Source organism: Triturus cristatus, chromosome 10 (genome assembly GCF_964204655.1).
Source record: "Triturus cristatus chromosome 10, aTriCri1.1, whole genome shotgun sequence".
Taxonomy (NCBI): Eukaryota; Metazoa; Chordata; class Amphibia; order Caudata; family Salamandridae; genus Triturus; species Triturus cristatus.
In genome coordinates this window covers 49,542,598-49,559,222 of record NC_140593.1, presented here as the reverse complement: position 1 = coordinate 49,559,222, position 16,625 = coordinate 49,542,598, and the positions used below count along the sequence as shown (strand labels likewise).

Below are 16,625 nucleotides of genomic sequence, written 5' to 3'. Positions count from 1 at the left end.
TCCTTTGCCCTCTCTAAGCGCACGCGTGTCCCACCAGGTCACAAAACAGTTGCTGGACCTCTCATTACCATGGACAGGCTTAGCCCTCTGCGCAAACACCGGATCACCATTTCTCTAGTGCCAAACAAAAAGTTAGGGTACCAGTTTCACATGCAGCCGGGCACTCAAAGCAGGAGTACATGCTCATTTACCATATAGGAGACATTCCCGACACACTACTATTGAATGAATGTATTTGTAAAGCGCGACATTAGGCCAACTGAGGCATCCGGTCGCTTCTTGCAAAGGTGGCCCTGGTTGGGTTTTAGGCAGCCCGGGTTGTTCCAGCAGCACAGTCATAGCTCCGATTCCTCATGTTTATGTCAAATGCCTAAAACTGGAAATAGCTTATGGATCCACCGAGACCCCACAATTCACTTAAAGGAACCAGTCTCTGCGGTCATTCATATTTGGAGAAATTGGTGGATTCACTAAATTTTTCTGTGCTACGCTATTTGCAAATTCAATGGTCAGATGTTTTGTCTCCTAAATGGTGTAGTCTGATCATAAATTAACCTTTTTACATTCACTGTATTCAGATACGTTGAATTTGGGCAAAGTCTGAGCTTTCAGTTGGTTTCCCGCACAACCCTTTAATAATAACACCCCTTTCGTAATCAGAACTCTGACATCACTGTTCATAACTGGTTATATTTTTGGTTAAATATTTTGGATTCCATCTCAAGCTGTTTTGATGCCTTCTGTCTACTGCGAATCCCTACTCATTTTGTTCCCCCTTTTACAGGTATTTAATGTGGATTAATATGGATTAATGCATTATTGTTACTTAAAGATACTTGTTTGGAGGTTGTGAAACTTGTTTTCTGTTTTGTTTTTATTTTTCTAAACTTCGTTCTCCTTTGAGGATTTTGCTTTGTCCAATTGAAGGACAGTATACTTGAACTTAAGGATTTCGTCTGTTCACCTGGAGAGCAAAAGGCCTCTCATGCAGGGCCCTCCTTATGGCTGGATAGTATAGTTGTTGCCAAGATTTCTGAAGAATCCTGCATAAAGTGTTGTCCTTTCTCTTTTCTTACACCTGCAGACCAATACACCTTTCTACAAATGTATGACTGTCTCGTCTTGGTGCTACTAGGAGTCCCGAAGACTAGTGTGTAACAGGATGCCTTTTCTCTTTACTGACAGGTGCAGGCCAATGGGACGGATGACTCGTGTGTCACATTCGTGCTGCACGAGGAGGACCACACCCTGGGGAACTCTCTGCGCTATATGATCATGAAGAAGTAGGTGGCAGGGTCGCCGGGTGGGAGCATTGCCTTGGTTCTGCATTGTTTAGTGTACCTCAGTCATTCTGTCACCTGACCCAAGTCACTGCCCATTGTCCTACTCTTTTGTGGTGGTAGACGGGGATGGGGTTGTAGTTACTCTACTGCTTTTCAGCAGTTTTGGAGGATTTTGTATTTTCTATGGTATATGTCCCAGAGAAGAAGCTAGATTTCAGAAATACCCTGTTGGTAAAGTTTCTGTGAGCTTTGCGAGTCTCATGCACACCTGAAAGGGAGCGATCCTATGAAGGTTGCTGTACCCTGATGCTGCCCAGTGAGCCAAGGTAAACAAAAGTTTCACAGTCCTACTGAGAAGTGCCTTATTCTGATCCCCATATACAGTAAGCTGCTGGTGTAGGGGGTCTTTATCTTGAAAAATGCCCCCTGAGTGCTGATTGTTCCTGTACAATCTTGTCTGTGGATTCCGAGACTCAGTGGCATTTTATTAATCCTATTTTCTTGCTTGCATTTAGTCCAGAAGTTGAGTTCTGCGGCTACTGCATCACCCACCCATCTGAAAGCAAAATAAACTTCCGCATCCAGACCAGAGGTATGGTGTAGGTGGGTAGGGGGTGACACTGTTACTTTTGTAAGTTTGTTTGAAATGTTAGTGTTTCTCTAAATAAATTATAAGTGTGCATATGTGCCTCTTTCTCCCTCTTAGTGTGACGTTGTCTCTTTTGCTAAGTCTGTCCTTTTTTAACTTCTGCTTGTTAATCACTATTTGTGTATAAATGTGCCACACTTATAGTTTCTGCTTGTGTGTGTGCTTTTATTTGTCTTATCTGGTCATATGGCTATGTTCTAGCTTGTATGCACTCCCGTTTCTGTGTTTACGGATTTTATATTAGTTGCATAGGTTTAAACGCGGTTCTGTATAGAACCTAGAACAAGCATATCTAAGTACAACAAACTAGACAGGGCCGTCCCCTGTCACCACTATTGTTTGCAATGGCGTTAGAGCCACCTGCGCACTGGATTAGAAGCGATCGGATGGTATGGGGTAATCGGGCTCCGGGAGGGTGGGACGAGCGCATATATTGCTTTATGCCGATGATCTACTTCTATATTTATCAAGACCTTATTTTTCCATCGCCCGGATCCTCCACATCTTCGATCTGTTTGGCAGTTACTCAGGTTTTGTTTATAAACTGGACCAAATCTATCGTTATGCCACTCTCTGGACTCCCTCCGAGGCTGCCATCCGGTTGTGGGGCCCCAGTGGTAGAGGAAGGATTTAAGTATCTTGGTCTGTACATTTTTGAAATCCTCTGTCATTCCTACAAACAAATCTCTATCCAATACTGCAGACGCGGGGCATTGGCGCCCCCTCCCCCTCCCCCTCCCCCTGACTCTGATGGGAAGGGCGGCGATATATAAAATGATGACCCTACTGCGCCTACTTTATGTGTTACAGAACACACCTTACCGGTGCCGGCCGTCCTCTTCAAGCAGATAGCCCAGGAACTCGCAGCCTAATTTGTCAGGGGGGGACGCCTAGGATAGCTTTGAACCAGCTACAGAGAGGAGTCTGCGACGGCGGTCTCGCGATCCCTGATGCCAGGCTATATTACTGGGCCTCACAGCTGATGGTTATCAACTAAAGGATATTTACTGAAAGAGAGGTACCAGCCTATAGAATGAATAGGGAGGCTATGCCCATTGGGAACCATGAGGCCCTGCTATACGCCCAGAGTAACACACATGCTCTACCGACCCATATAGCAACGGTCCTAAAGTGCAGGTTTGCAGCTAATGAATACTTAGGGTGGCATCGCCGTTTGATGACGCCACTGTGGGTGGGTGACCTGCTGAGGGAGTTGGCCGGCCTGGCGGGGTTTGCGGGATGGAGAGCCTTGGGTATCGATCATCTGGGCGACGTATGGAGGGGTACAGCGACGCTATCATCTGAAGACTTACAAACCGTATTTCAGCTTATGCCTGCCCAGGCCTTTCCCTATATGCGGCTTACACATGCACTACACAGACATATTAGAAAAGGAGAGACCATCCCGGATTACTCCCCCTTAGGGGATCGTCTACTGGCAGATCCCGTACTGGACATGGCAATATTTAAAAAACGAATCTATAATAAACCGGATCCCCTCACACTCCTGCATGCAGCTTGGGAGTCAGATGTGGGCACTCTTAGAGATGAAGAGTGGACCAATGCGCTGCAGGGGCCTAGAAAAATAGCGATCAGGTCTAGATTTAGGCTGATACAGCTCAGAATTCTGCATCGCTCGTACTATTCTCGCACACTACTGTACAAATGGGGCAAAGTACAGTCCGCATACTGCATAAGAGGATGCCAAGCTGAGGGATCATTCTTTCATATACTTTGGGAATGCCCAGTGGTCACGCGCTATTGGTAGGGAGTGGTGGTGATAATGTCCAGGGTAACAGGAGTAGAAATACCTTTGGAGCCCAATGGTGTCCTGCTGATGATCAAGGGTGAGGAAGACTGGCCTAGGCACACGAGAATCTGGCTCAACCTCGCAGCTGGAGTGGCCAAGCGTGACATAGCACGTAAATGGAGGTCCTGCATCTCCCCAGCTGTGACCGAATGGGAGGCTGCCCTTGACTAGTGCTACCAGGCGGAATCAGTTATATACGATAGCAGGGGATGTAAGAAGAAATGTGATAAAATATGGTCCCCCTGGGAGACATATAGAAACATTGGAGGGATATTGCCGGTGGGAGAGTCAGGGGGAATAGGCGAAATTTGTGACTAGAGGCAATCCCGAGTCTTAAACCGCTTGATTCAAACAATTTTAAGGATGTGATAGCCCGACAGAACTGGGATGTACTTTAAATGTGGTGATGGCTGTAATGAAACTCTATAGACACCAATGCATTGAAACTAAAAATTATGTCTGCTTGTAATGCATTGTGTTAGAATCCGGGGTCTCTGGTTGGCGCAGGTATGCACTTGCGACAAGCAGGGACCCTTTCCTCTAAGTCAGGGCAAAGGATCACCTCTTTAAAAATAACCCCTGCTCACCCTCTAGGTAACGTGGCGCGAGCAGTCAGGCTAAATTTCCAGAGGGCATATAGGTTAAGCGTTCAAGTTGTCCCACACAATAATCACCACCCCACCACACACAAGACACAAGGCTGTATTTATCAAAAATAGAAGTCTTTATATAAAAGGTTTTACTCAGGCAGGATGATAAATACAGTTCTCTTGGTAAATTAGGGTTCCAGTTACTTGTAAAGGGTTTAAGGGCAGCCACAGGTTTCAAAATGGCACAGTTCTACTTAAAATCAGGTTCTTAGGTCTTCTGCGCACTTCGTAGCGCCTTTGGGATGCTCTGGGCAAGGGTTTTGCAGTACCTTGCCGTTTCTCACGCTTCTCGCGTGAGCCGGAATACGCTTGCCGAGTCTCACGCTTCTCGCGTGAGCACCGGCAATGGTTTTCAATGTAGTACGGCTCAAACAGTACGGCGCGAACCCCGAGTCTTCAGCAGCAGTACCAGGCAACAATACGGTGGGAACCCAGGCTATTTGCAGGGCAGTACGGTGCGAACAGGGAGCAGTACGGGGCGAACCCTGAACAGTTTAAAGGCAGTACGGTTCAGCCCAGAAGCAGTACGAGTCGAACTTCGGCCCCGGGGTGAAGATTTCAAACGTAGGTATGGCTCAAACCAAGGCACTCCAGGTACCACTCGAACAAAGTACGTTTCAGGCAAGTACGGCTCGAACTACGGCACCACAATAATTTTAAAGGCAGGTTCGACTCAAACCAAGGCACTCCTCCCACCCATCCTGGTGTAATCTCTCTACCCACCACCTGGCAGCCAGCCTGTCTCCTGGAATTCCCCAGCCCCGCTCCTTCCCTGTTACTAGGCAGAACACACACACACAGCGCAGAGGCGGGCTGAAATGGCCAGGTCAGTAAATACTAACTTTCTAAAAGTAGTATTTACAAACACAGGATATTAAAATAAACTTTACAAAAAGAAGTATTTTATTATTCTGAGTTCAGGCATACTAAACATGACTTTCTACCATGCTCTATGAGTCTACTGGGATTACAGCGTGTAGTAATTCCAGCAGCCCATTCTGGCCTATGGAGAGCAGGCAGCCTTCAATAGTGAAAAACGAAAATGGCTGTAATTCACTATTAGGACATGCCACACTCATCAGGGCATGTCCTACCTTATGCCTACAATGCACCCTGCCCTTGGGCCTACCAGAGGGGTGACTAATATGTAGTTAAGGGAAGGTTTTAGGGACTGGCAAGTGGGTGCACTTGCGCAGTCAGCGCGACGGTACCAGACCGCGCGCAGGTTCTGCAGTGGCAGACCCTAGACACATTTTACTAGGCCGCTTCTGTGGGTGGCACAACCAGTGCTGCGAGCCCACCAGCGGTATTTGTATTTACAAGCCCTGGCACTCCTGGTGCACTTTACTAGGGGCTGATAGTAAACCAAATAAGCCAAACCTGGACACCAATCAATATATACATTTTACCATAGGGAGCACTTGCGCTGTGGCACTGATTGGCAGCGGCACAGCGCTCTGAGCGGCCAACACCAACAAAACATCTGAGGCACATCAGCAAAAAGTGGAAGGGAAACTCACGCCAAGGTGCCAGGTCTAACACATTGTATGAGATATTGGGAGCCTGTTTAATAATAAGATTTTTTTTAAAAGAAAGTGGAGCTGTCCATGGTATGTATTGGACACGCAGTCGTTGTTAATGGTCCATTTAATTCCTTCGTGGGCGAGAACACGGACCTGCTAGCAAGGGATTCACTCCATTGTGATGAATGAAGAGATATTTATAAAGTGCAACTGCTGCTTCAAAAGAAGCTTCATGGCACTTGTGTAAATCCAATCCAGTAGGGTCGAAGATTGTATGTTATGTTAATTTCTAGAGCGCACAAATACCTGTGGGTGTCTCGGCGCTATGGACTGAAAAGGAAAGCAGAGGGGCCCCTTATTGCTCGAATAGCCAGGTTTTTCTTGTTCGCTGAAGGATAGCCGCGTGGGGCTGGTCTTAGCTTGAAGGGGGAGCAGATTCCATAGTTTACTCGTGGCCACTACATATCTTCTGTCGCCCCAGTTGACTTTGTTCTGGGAACGATCAGAAGGTTGGCATCTGCCGAGCGCAGGGCTCAGCTGGGAGCGTATGCCTGTAAAACTTTTTTCAGGTTTTCAGGTCCTGTACGGTGAACTGCTTTTGTAAGCAATGCATAGCGCTTTAAATTTGGTTCTGCTTTTTATAGGCAGCCAGTGTAGCCGGCGCGTCACATTTGAATTGACTTGAACTTTGGAGTACCTGACAGTATCCTGGCGGCTGCATTCCGTATCCGTTAAAGCCTGTTCAGAACATTTTCTTGAGCATTGATTAAAAGGCCATTGCAGTAATCAACTTTTGACATAACTAGGGCACTGATGAGTGTTTTTCCAGTGCTAGTCGGGAGGAAAGGTAGCAATTTCTTTATCATCCTTAACACATAAAAGGATGAGGAGACCACTGCGTTGACATGCTGTTTGAAGGAAAGGTTCTCATCAAATATAATGCCTAAGTTTCTGGCCTTCTTGACGGGGGTGGGGAGTGATCCCAGTTCAGCTGGCCACTAGGTCGGAGACAATCCAGGGGCAAGGTTATCAAAGACCATTACCTCCATCTTGTCTGAATTTAATTTGAGGCAGTTGTTTGCCATCCATGAGCTAATGGCCAACATGCCATCATGAAAGCTAGCCGCCACTGCCTCCCCGTCTTTATGCACCGCTAGCACCAGTTGCGTGTTGTCTGCATAAGACGTGAGGCACATTCCAAAGGTTTTAATTACTCGTGCTAAGTCCGTCACATATATGTTAAACAAGGTTGGGCTTAGCGACGAACCCTGCGGCACTCCACAGGGGAGAGAAGACTGAGTCATAATCACCCATACAGACTGACTGGGTCTGATTGAAGAGAAAGGAGGACAGAAGGGCTTTGGCCTTTCGTCCGACGCCTATGGCTGAGACACGGTTGATCAGGGTGGCATAATCAACCGTGTCAAAAGCTGCTGATCTAGAAGCACCAGGACTGCGGCACCTCCTCTATCCAGCACCATTCCGATTTCATCTGATGCTTTGATGAGTGCAGTCTCCGTGCCATGTCCTTTCCTAAAGCCAAATTGGGTGTCATCTTACAGCTTGTTCTCTTCTATCAACTGCGCTAGCTGGAAGTTCATGATTTTTTCAAAGATTTTAGCTGGAAAAGGTAAACGTGCGATTGGCCTATAATTTTTGGTTTCTCCTGGGTCGAGATTGTTTTTCTTTAACAGTGGCTGAATGATGGCCGTTTTCCATATGGAAGGGTACGTGCTCCCCAAAGAGCACAGTTTTCAACCGTGCCTTGAACAGGTTTTCGCTAAACAGGGCACGGAGGGAGGAACAGCATTCCAGAATCTGGCATCCAGGGAAAACAAGGATCTGCCAATGGCATGTGCTGGATACTGCAGACTTGGTGTAGGTCTGTATTGTTCCCCTTGAACGTGAGGATGGCTATCAGCAGGCATTTGCTCTGCAAAGCCAGTTGTCAAGGAAGATAAGTTCTTCTAGTCAGCGTTACATGTGACCCTCCAGAGAGGCAGAGGATATACTCTGCCCCATTATGTCCTTTTTAGCAATTTACTCATAAATTGCAGTGGAGTGATATGGAGATGTGCACATCGTGACAGGCAGTCTGAAGAATTTTCTGTAGGATTCAACCCCGGAATGAGAAGAGACCGGTTCATGGGCGCACATGTATCTTAAGGTCGGGATAGATGGCCCAGAAATGGTAATCAGTAAGACGAAGAAGGAAAATCAGTGTCTTTTGATCAGTTCTTGTAGTGTTGTCAGGGAAAGTGGAACAAGACTGAAGAGATAGTTGAGCCTCAAAGAGCACTGGAGTGATTGGTCATAAGGTTGACATGAACGGCGAAAGTGAGACGATGCAGTGATTACCCTGGAGATAGGAAGAGCTCCAATGTAGGAAACTTCCTCAAGTGCTGAGCTTTTCTAGTCTCCATACTAGCTTCTGATGGTGGACAGTGTCAAAGGCTGCTATTACATGCAGCAATAGTAGGTGCTGCTATTATTAATTATTTATTTGTAATACGCATGAATCATCCTTGAAGGGATATCTCAGCACAGCGGGATAAAAAGTGTGTGTGTGTGTATATGTGTGTATATATGTATATATGTGTGTGTGTGTGTGTGTGTGTGTATGTATATGTATATATAATCTACTGGCGGTCGCCAGTAGATAGTTCTAGTTACAACCTAGTTTCCATAGGAAATCTCACAATTCTATTTTAAATAACTTTGGCGGCGGTTGACGAATCCTCGCGAAATTTTCAAAACTAATGTGGCGCTCCGCTCAGCTCCTACCCTGAAAGTCTCGGGGTGATTCGTCAAGCGGGGGCCGAGAAAAAGGGGGGGTCCCAAAACACGTTTTCCCCATGCATTTTTCCATAGGACCTTTAGTCGCAGCTACAGCCCGAACGGCTGAACAGAATTACGTGAAATTTGGCAGAGAGGTAGCCATAAGGTCAAGGAAGTGCCTTTTGCAGGTCTGGTGTAAATCTGTTCAGTATTTCCTGAGAAAATAGCATTTAAAAGCATATCAATATCTATACGCGCGCACAGTGCGCACACCCTGCCGTGCGCGAGCGCAATTCTGATTGGTTGTTAGATGTCGGTAAACATTCGAATCGGTCGAAACCAGGAAGTGTCGGCCGCCATTTTGTGTCTCGCAGTGAGGGGGTGAAAAAAAAAAAGGTGGAGAACGTGAAAAGGGGGCAGAGTGGACAGTTCCTGACCCCCTAGCCTTGGTCAGGGGGTCACAGAAGGACCCCCAAGGGAGAAAATAACTATTTTTTTTACAAATTGCGAGGTGCGCGCACCCTGCGCGCACGGCACGCACTGCGAACCGTGGGGGCTCGGAGCGCGAAGCGCACCGAGCGCCCACAGGACGCGCACGGTGTGCGAAGCGCACCGTGCGCGCAGGTTGCGCGCACCGAGCGCCCACAGCACGCGCACGGTGTGCGAAGCGCACCGCGCGATTTAAAAAAAAATAAACATTTCACGGTGCGCGCACGGTGAAAAACCTGGAAAAAAAATGTAATAAATACATAACTTAGCATTTAAAAAAAACGTACAAATTCACTGAAAAAACCATAAGTTTCACACACGTTATAGTTACGAATTAGCATTTAAAAAACCTTGCAAATTCACTTAAAAAAACCATAGGTTTCACACATGTTATAGTTAGCTGGACATTTCACTCGTAAAAAACCAATGAAATTCCCCGTTATAGTTACTGCAGGCAACTATAACTCACGCGACCGCAATCCTCTGCTGATGACGTCAGATATTACATCACTGATGACATATGTGTCTTTATGAAAAATAAATATTTGTAATATATGTATAGCTAAAGATTAATGGAAGAAGACATGGGTAAATAAGTGTCTAAATACAGTGATGTAATATCTGACGTCATCAGCAGAGGATTGCGGTCGCGTGAGTTATAGTTGCCTGCAGTAACTATAACGGGGAATTTCATTGGTTATTTACAAGTGAAATGTCCAGCTAACTATAACATGTGTGAAACCTATGGTTTTTTAAGTGAATATATATATATATATATTATGCAGGGCAAGGAGCTTCAAAGACAAAAATAATTCCGTTTTTAATAATTTTCTAAAATTGTAATGAACGGTGCATTCTCGCAGGTGTAGGAGAAGTTTGATCCAATGATGGGTTGTCAAGAAAGAGAAAGCACGGCCACCTGAGCGTGTTTTCTTAATGCGTGGTACCATAAGAAGAGACTTATTGGCAGATCTCAAAGATCTTGTAGGACGATAGGGGATTCGTTATTCCTTCAGGTAGCTAGGTCCCTTGCCATTAAGTGCTTTGTGCACAAGGCAACAGATCTTGAAGGTAATCGGCTTCCGCACTGGCAACCAGTGTAGTGCATGTAGTAGAGGGACAGAAGCTGATCTCGCTGGAAGGTTGTGAATTAGACGGGCCACTGTATTCTGGACTACCGGGAGCTTGTCCAGGAGGGATTTGTTTACCGCAGTCAGGAGAGCCTTTCCATAGTCCAGGCGACTGATCACCAGTGCCTGGACTAGGGTCTTGCGTACTGCCATTGGGAGCATTGGAAAGGCTCTTCGTAGTAGTCTCATAACATGGAAACAGGAGCCAGTAATGGAAGTCACTTGGTCTTTCATGGTTAGCTTCTGATCAAGTTTTATGCCCAGATTCTTCACAGAATATTTTGGAACGGGTGGTGGTCCTAATTCCTGTGGCCACCACTCGGGAGACCATAACCGTTGAGCAGCCCTGAAAAGCATAATTTCAGTTTTGCCACCATTCAGTTGGAGAGGGTTAGCAGCCATCATTCTGTAATAGCTTTCATGCCATCAGTGAAATGGTCTCTCGTTTCGGACAGGTCTTTATCAAATGCTAACAGAAGTTGGGTATCGTCCGCGTATGAAATAGGGGTGAAGCCATACGCTCTTATAATGTTTGCAAGAGGAGTGACATATATGTTGAACAGAGTAGGGCTCAAACAAGATCCTCTGGGCACTCCTTTATTTATCAACCTGGTACGTGACCGAAAAGGTCCTAAAGGAATAGTCTGAGTTTGGTCAGACAGATAGTTTCTGAACCATTGTAGCACCAGGCCCTGGATACCTATCTCCTTCATTCTCCGTATCCATCTAGGATGAAATATGGTATCCACTGTCCTTTTTACAGCTGCCCAGATGGAGACCAAGGCAGATTCAATGCCTCTCCCTGGGAACAAGCCTGTTTGATGCTCCGAGAGAAGGATTTTTTCTTCATTGAAGCCGCATATCTGGGAGTACGAAGCTCTTTCAATCAGTTTTATTAGCGAGCCATTGGTCGCTGGTGACAGAAGCTGATGGATCAAGGTTCTTTTTTCTGTGGCCTAATGAACGAGGTCTTGAATTGAGTGGGAAGGTTCTTGTCTTTGGGGAGTAGTTGAGGATGGTTCTTGCTGTGGTGGCTGCTGAAGGGTTCAAAATATTCTATTTAAGATTCGTACTTGGTAGAAGTTTGACAAACAAGTTTCCGACTTACCTAGATTGGTTCTTTGAGTTCAGTGTCAGAGAGCCGTTTGAAGGAAGCTAGTGATTGTTGTTTGTGTTGGTCTTCAGTTCTCTTTGCCATGTTTGTTGTTGTTTGAACTTGGGTAATTTAGCTACTAATGTAGTCTTCCAGCTCCAGACGAGCTCCTTAGTGACTGAACATGTATAGTGATTAAATCTTTGAATATCAAATGACAGTAATTCCTTAACAACCCCCACCCCCCCCCCCCCCCCCCCCGCCCCTCGGCATGATTTAGACCGTTGACTTTGGCTTAACTAGTCACAGGAACAACATATTGAAGATCAGGCACCTGCTTGAGCTGCAGAACTACATGCGATGGTCCACTGTCTACGAGTTTTCAGGGCAGGTGAAGAAAGCGTTGTAAGCCAAACAAGAGGCCTTAACAAGAGATATCAGTATTTCACTTTCTTTATTTGACCTCTGTATCATAGTATGATCTACTCTGGTGGTTTTGTATATGATCCCTCTAAAATGGAGCAAAAATTAAACTAAACCACACTCCTCACTGGATGCCGCAGCCGCTTCTAAAAGTTCCCCCAAGGTTCAAGACACAAGCAGAACATGTAGGTGCTCACAGCTGTTTAGCCACTCAAATGAAAGTGAGAGTTCTTCATCGAAAGTGTGTATACCCACAGCTTCAGTAAGTGTCGTGAACCTGGGTGCAGCCGCAGGCTTGGTGCAGTCCCTGGGACTTTGTGTAGGATGTGACTGTGGCTATTGTGCTGCCCATTAGATTGTCACATGTTTGCATGTGTTGTAGTAATGTTGTTGCAGTTGTTAGGTGCACATAACCTCTGCAATAATAAGATGTATCAGGGCTCGAAAAATCAGCTCGCTATTGCGAGCTAGATTTATTCAGGACGAGTAGGAAGACAAACTGACTTTTGACCTGTCTATGAAAGCGGAGCAAGTATGACAAGATAACAAGATTTAAAGGCATTTTTATTGTTCACAAAGTGAATGAGCAATAAAGATGCCTTTAAATCTTGTTCTCTTGTCACACTTGCTCTGCTTTTAGAGACTTAGGTCAAGTACGTTACAGTTAGGGCGAGGAGATTTTTCAAGTCACTAGACCTGCAGGTCCAGTAACATTTTTAGGCTTTTTCGAGCACTGAACATGTACTCCATTATGAAGCAGGCAGCCATTTCTGGCAGCCTCAAAGAACTTTGAGCCTCTTATTCATTAATTTTATTAACTTTATCTCCCCCAATTCCCCCCATTCAGGAGGGCTTCCTGCTGTTGAGCCTTTTCGCAAAGGGCTGAATGAACTCATTGAGGTGTGCCAACATGTGCTGAACACTTTTGAGGTGGGTATGCCTTGTCAAGGAAGATATGCCACGTCTTGTCTTTACTTTTCTGTTATCTCCTGGTGTAAAGATGGACTTTGTGGTGGGAGGATGACACTTTTGTCAAGGGCCTGGTAGAGCTAGGCAAGTGTAAGGAAGGTCTTCACTTCCTGCGAAGTAGTCATTGTTTTCAAGCATGTGGGGAATTCTTATACCTTTTGTGTTGTCTTAGGGTGTCTCAACACCATCCTTCTCAATTTCCTTAAAAGACAAAATGTTTCTCCTAGAATGTAGTGTGCATTCTGTGGCTTTGATCAGTGAATTTTTCACTAAGCTGAGCTTAGAGAATTGTTGTGATCTCGAATTGCACTATGGTATTTGCATGTTGCAGTTGTAGATTTTTAATGGTAACTAAAAGCACAAGAACTCGACGACTAAGGGAAAATGGCCGGGTGAACTACACTCCCCTAACACAGTAGGTATTGGCATCCCTGGAACAGGATAATATATGTATCAACAGGGTGAGCCCAAAAGCATGAGTATGGTTCCCTACTGTAGCGGTGACCCGCTAGGAGGAAGGATAGTGGACTAGTGTGAGCCCAGCAGCATGAAGAGTAAGGCCGGGGTTCCCTACTGTAGTGTGACCCGCTAGGAGAGAGGATTGTTGGACTAGGGTGAGCCCAGCAGCATGAAGAGTAAGGCCGGGGCTCCCTACTGTTGCTGTGATCTGCTAGACGGTAGGATTGTGGACTTTGGTGAGCCCAGCAGCATAAAGAGTAAGGCCGGGGTTCCCTACTGTAGCGGTGACCCGCTAGGAGGAAGGATAGTGGACTAGTGTGAGCCCAGCAGCATGAAGAGTAAGGCCGGGGTTCCCTACTGTAGCGGTGACCTGCAGGGAGGAATGTTAGACTAGGGTGAGCCCAGCAGCATGAAGAGTAAGGCCGGGGCTCCCTACTGTAGCAGTGACCTGGTAGGAGGAAGAGTTGTTGGACTATGGTGAGCCCAGCAGCATAAAGAGTAAGGCCGGGGTTCCCTACTGTTGCTGTGATCTGCTAGACGGTAGGATTGTGGACTATGGTGAGCCCAGCAGCATGAAGAGTAAGGCCGGGGTTCCCTACTGTTGCTGTGATCTGCTAGACGGCAGGATTGTGGACTTTGGTGAGCCCAGCAGCATAAAGAGTAAGGCCGGGGCTCCCTACTGTTGCTGTGATCTGCTAGACGGCAGGATTGTGGACTAGGGTGAGCCCAGCAGCATGAAGAGTAAGGCCGGGGTTCCCTACTGTAGCCGCAACCCGCTAGGAGGAAGGATTGTGGACTATGGTGAGCCCAGCAGCATGAAGAGTAAGGTCGGGGTTCACTACTGAAGCTGTGACCCGCTAGAAGAAAGGATTGTGGAACAGGGTGAGCCCAGCAGCATAAAGAGTAAGGCCGGGGCTCCCTACTGTTGCTGTGATCTGCTAGACGGCAGGATTGTGGACTAGGGTGAGCCCAGCAGCATGAAGAGTAAGGCCGGGGTTCCCTACTGTAGCCGCAACCCGCTAGGAGGAAGGATTGTGGACTATGGTGAGCCCAGCAGCATGAAGAGTAAGGTCGGGGTTCACTACTGAAGCTGTGACCCGCTAGAAGAAAGGATTGTGGAACAGGGTGAGCCCAGCAGCATAAAGAGTAAGGCCGGGGTTCCCTACTGTTGCTGTGATCTGCTAGACGGCAGGATTGTGGACTTTGGTGAGCCCAGTAGCATGAAGAGTAAGGCCGGGGCTCCCTACTGTTGCTGTGACCCGCTAGGAGGAAGGATTGTGGACTATGGTGAGCCCAGCAGCATGAAGAGTAAGGTCGGGGTTCACTACTGTTGCTGTGATCTGCTAGACGGTAGGATTGTGGACTATGGTGAGCCCAGCAGCATGAAGAGTAAGGCCGGGGTTCCCTACTGTAGCCGCAACCCGCTAGGAGGAAGGATTGTGGACTATGGTGAGCCCAGCAGCATGAAGAGTAAGGTCGGGGTTCACTACTGAAGCTGTGACCCGCTAGAAGAAAGGATTGTGGAACAGGGTGAGCCCAGCGGCATGCAATGTTATTAAAGCAGCACGTTTTGTGACTGATACACTTCCTCATCTTCTTGAGTTCAGCTTATTGTTTGCACCTGTAACAATGTCAGATTCAGTTCATGATAAAACAAGAATTGAGTTATTTCGTCTTCTCATTTATCTGCATATGTACGACATATAATGCCCTCATGAGTGTATCGTGATAGTGTCCCCCGGCAGTCTTCCAACAGTGTGCCCTCAGAGGCCTTCTATGGTCAGTGTGGTACATGGTCTGGAATTGGGTTGTATTACCATGTCCAGTTGTCTTTCCCTGATTGTTGGGGTTGTTGTTCGCTGCAGGGCCGAAGCCTGCCTCTTATGTGCTGTAGATCCACTGTGACCTGATTGGTGGTGGGTGATTGGCGAGTGGCTGAAGTCCATGATTGCAATGCTCACCACTTCTGCTCCCTGCTTTGCTTAATGTTTGCCCTTCATGATGTCCAATCTCAGATCAAATACCACATCACTGCTTTGTGAGCATCAGCTCTCTAGATGTGGTAATAGTGTGGGGGTTTAATCTGAGCATAAATGACAACTTTGGCAAAGGAAGGAATTGAAATAATTGTGGAACTTGCAGCTAAATGGTCATGGTTCTAGGATCTTAAATGAATTTCAGTAGACTATATTCCCGTGTTGACCAAGACATCCCTCCTGTTCTGCCGGGTGACTGCTCCTCCTGTTCTGCCTGGTGCCTGCAGGCCGTGTGTTTAAGTGTCGGAAGGGCCAGTTCAGCCTTTTACCCTTTAATAAACAGAAGGTCTCTACATGGGCCACCATTGAAACTACTTATTTGCCCGGGAAACCACTGCCCCTCATCACAGAGAGGGATTGTATCTCATGCATATTGTGCCTGATTTTATTTGTGTCCTCCATGAACTATGAGGCTGATGCTCGCAACAGACGTCCCCTGGGCGCGGCTTAGGGTCCCTGGACACAGGCTGCGTGTCCTTCCAGCCGTGCCAGGCACAGTGCAGAGTATCAGTAGTTTGGTGCCACCTGATGCCACAATATCACTTTCATATCTTATTTTGTGTTTTTAGATCCGTATGAAGGAGCACAAAGAACAGAACTCCGCAGAGCTGGAATAGTGTTCACAGCGCCAAGGCCTCGGAGCTTTTGTGTAAATAATGTAAATCATGTTTTTTGTTTATAAAGCTGTTTTTTAAATTATTTGCAAGAGTATCTCATTTTTTCTGATGAATGATTAAAAGTGTGTGTTTTTAATATTATAAGATTCATGGACTTTTTGTCCCTGAATACTGATGACTGGGTTAAGGGGGCCCATCCTGCTTACTGAGGTTTCAGTATAGCCAATAGGTTTTATCTGGGGACCTCTGACCTTGGGTAGTACAAGTGTGTCTGGTGTTCTGGCGTGAAATAAATGGTTCCAAGTCTACCTTCCACACACTCCTGCTTTAAGACTTTACATTTACACCCGGGCTCCTCTGTGCTCTCAACAGGACAATGCTCCACTTTATCACTGTTGGGCACTCTGGGGATTCTTGTGGGATGGAGAGGCCAGTCTGGAAATGCATTCTCTGCAGGATTGTTTGTTTTGCCTTCACTTTGATTGTAGAGGAAATTCTTGCTAGTCCAGGTTTGCTCTAGGTACCCTTAAATGTAGAAATCTTGGCATTTCGACCCTTTCTGGTCGCTGTTAACATGTAAACATTCCTCCGCCCTGACTGGTATAAGTATAAGCCTTTTCCAGAAGCTCATTTTGCAGAGGAGAGTCTGTATGGAGCACATTGCATCGGTTTCATGTGTTCGTGGAATGATGGGAACAATGCCTACACTGCTCCCA

At 46.5% G+C, this 16,625-nt stretch overlaps 1 protein-coding gene across 1 annotated transcript in view; it reads left to right on the top strand.

Annotated features, from left to right (window-relative positions):
* The window catches only part of LOC146788806 (DNA-directed RNA polymerases I and III subunit RPAC2-like), a 44,139-nt gene extending 28,148 nt beyond the window's left edge, over window positions 1-15,991 (top strand). The window contains exons 2-5 of the mRNA XM_085630380.1: window positions 1,186-1,283; window positions 1,799-1,875; window positions 12,676-12,758; window positions 15,862-15,991. Of these exons, the coding sequence (XP_085486506.1) occupies window positions 1,186-1,283; window positions 1,799-1,875; window positions 12,676-12,758; window positions 15,862-15,909 (306 nt within the window). The 3' untranslated portion in view covers window positions 15,910-15,991. The remainder of the gene's footprint in view (window positions 1-1,185; window positions 1,284-1,798; window positions 1,876-12,675; window positions 12,759-15,861) is intronic.
* The last annotated feature ends 634 nt before the right edge of the window (window positions 15,992-16,625 follow it).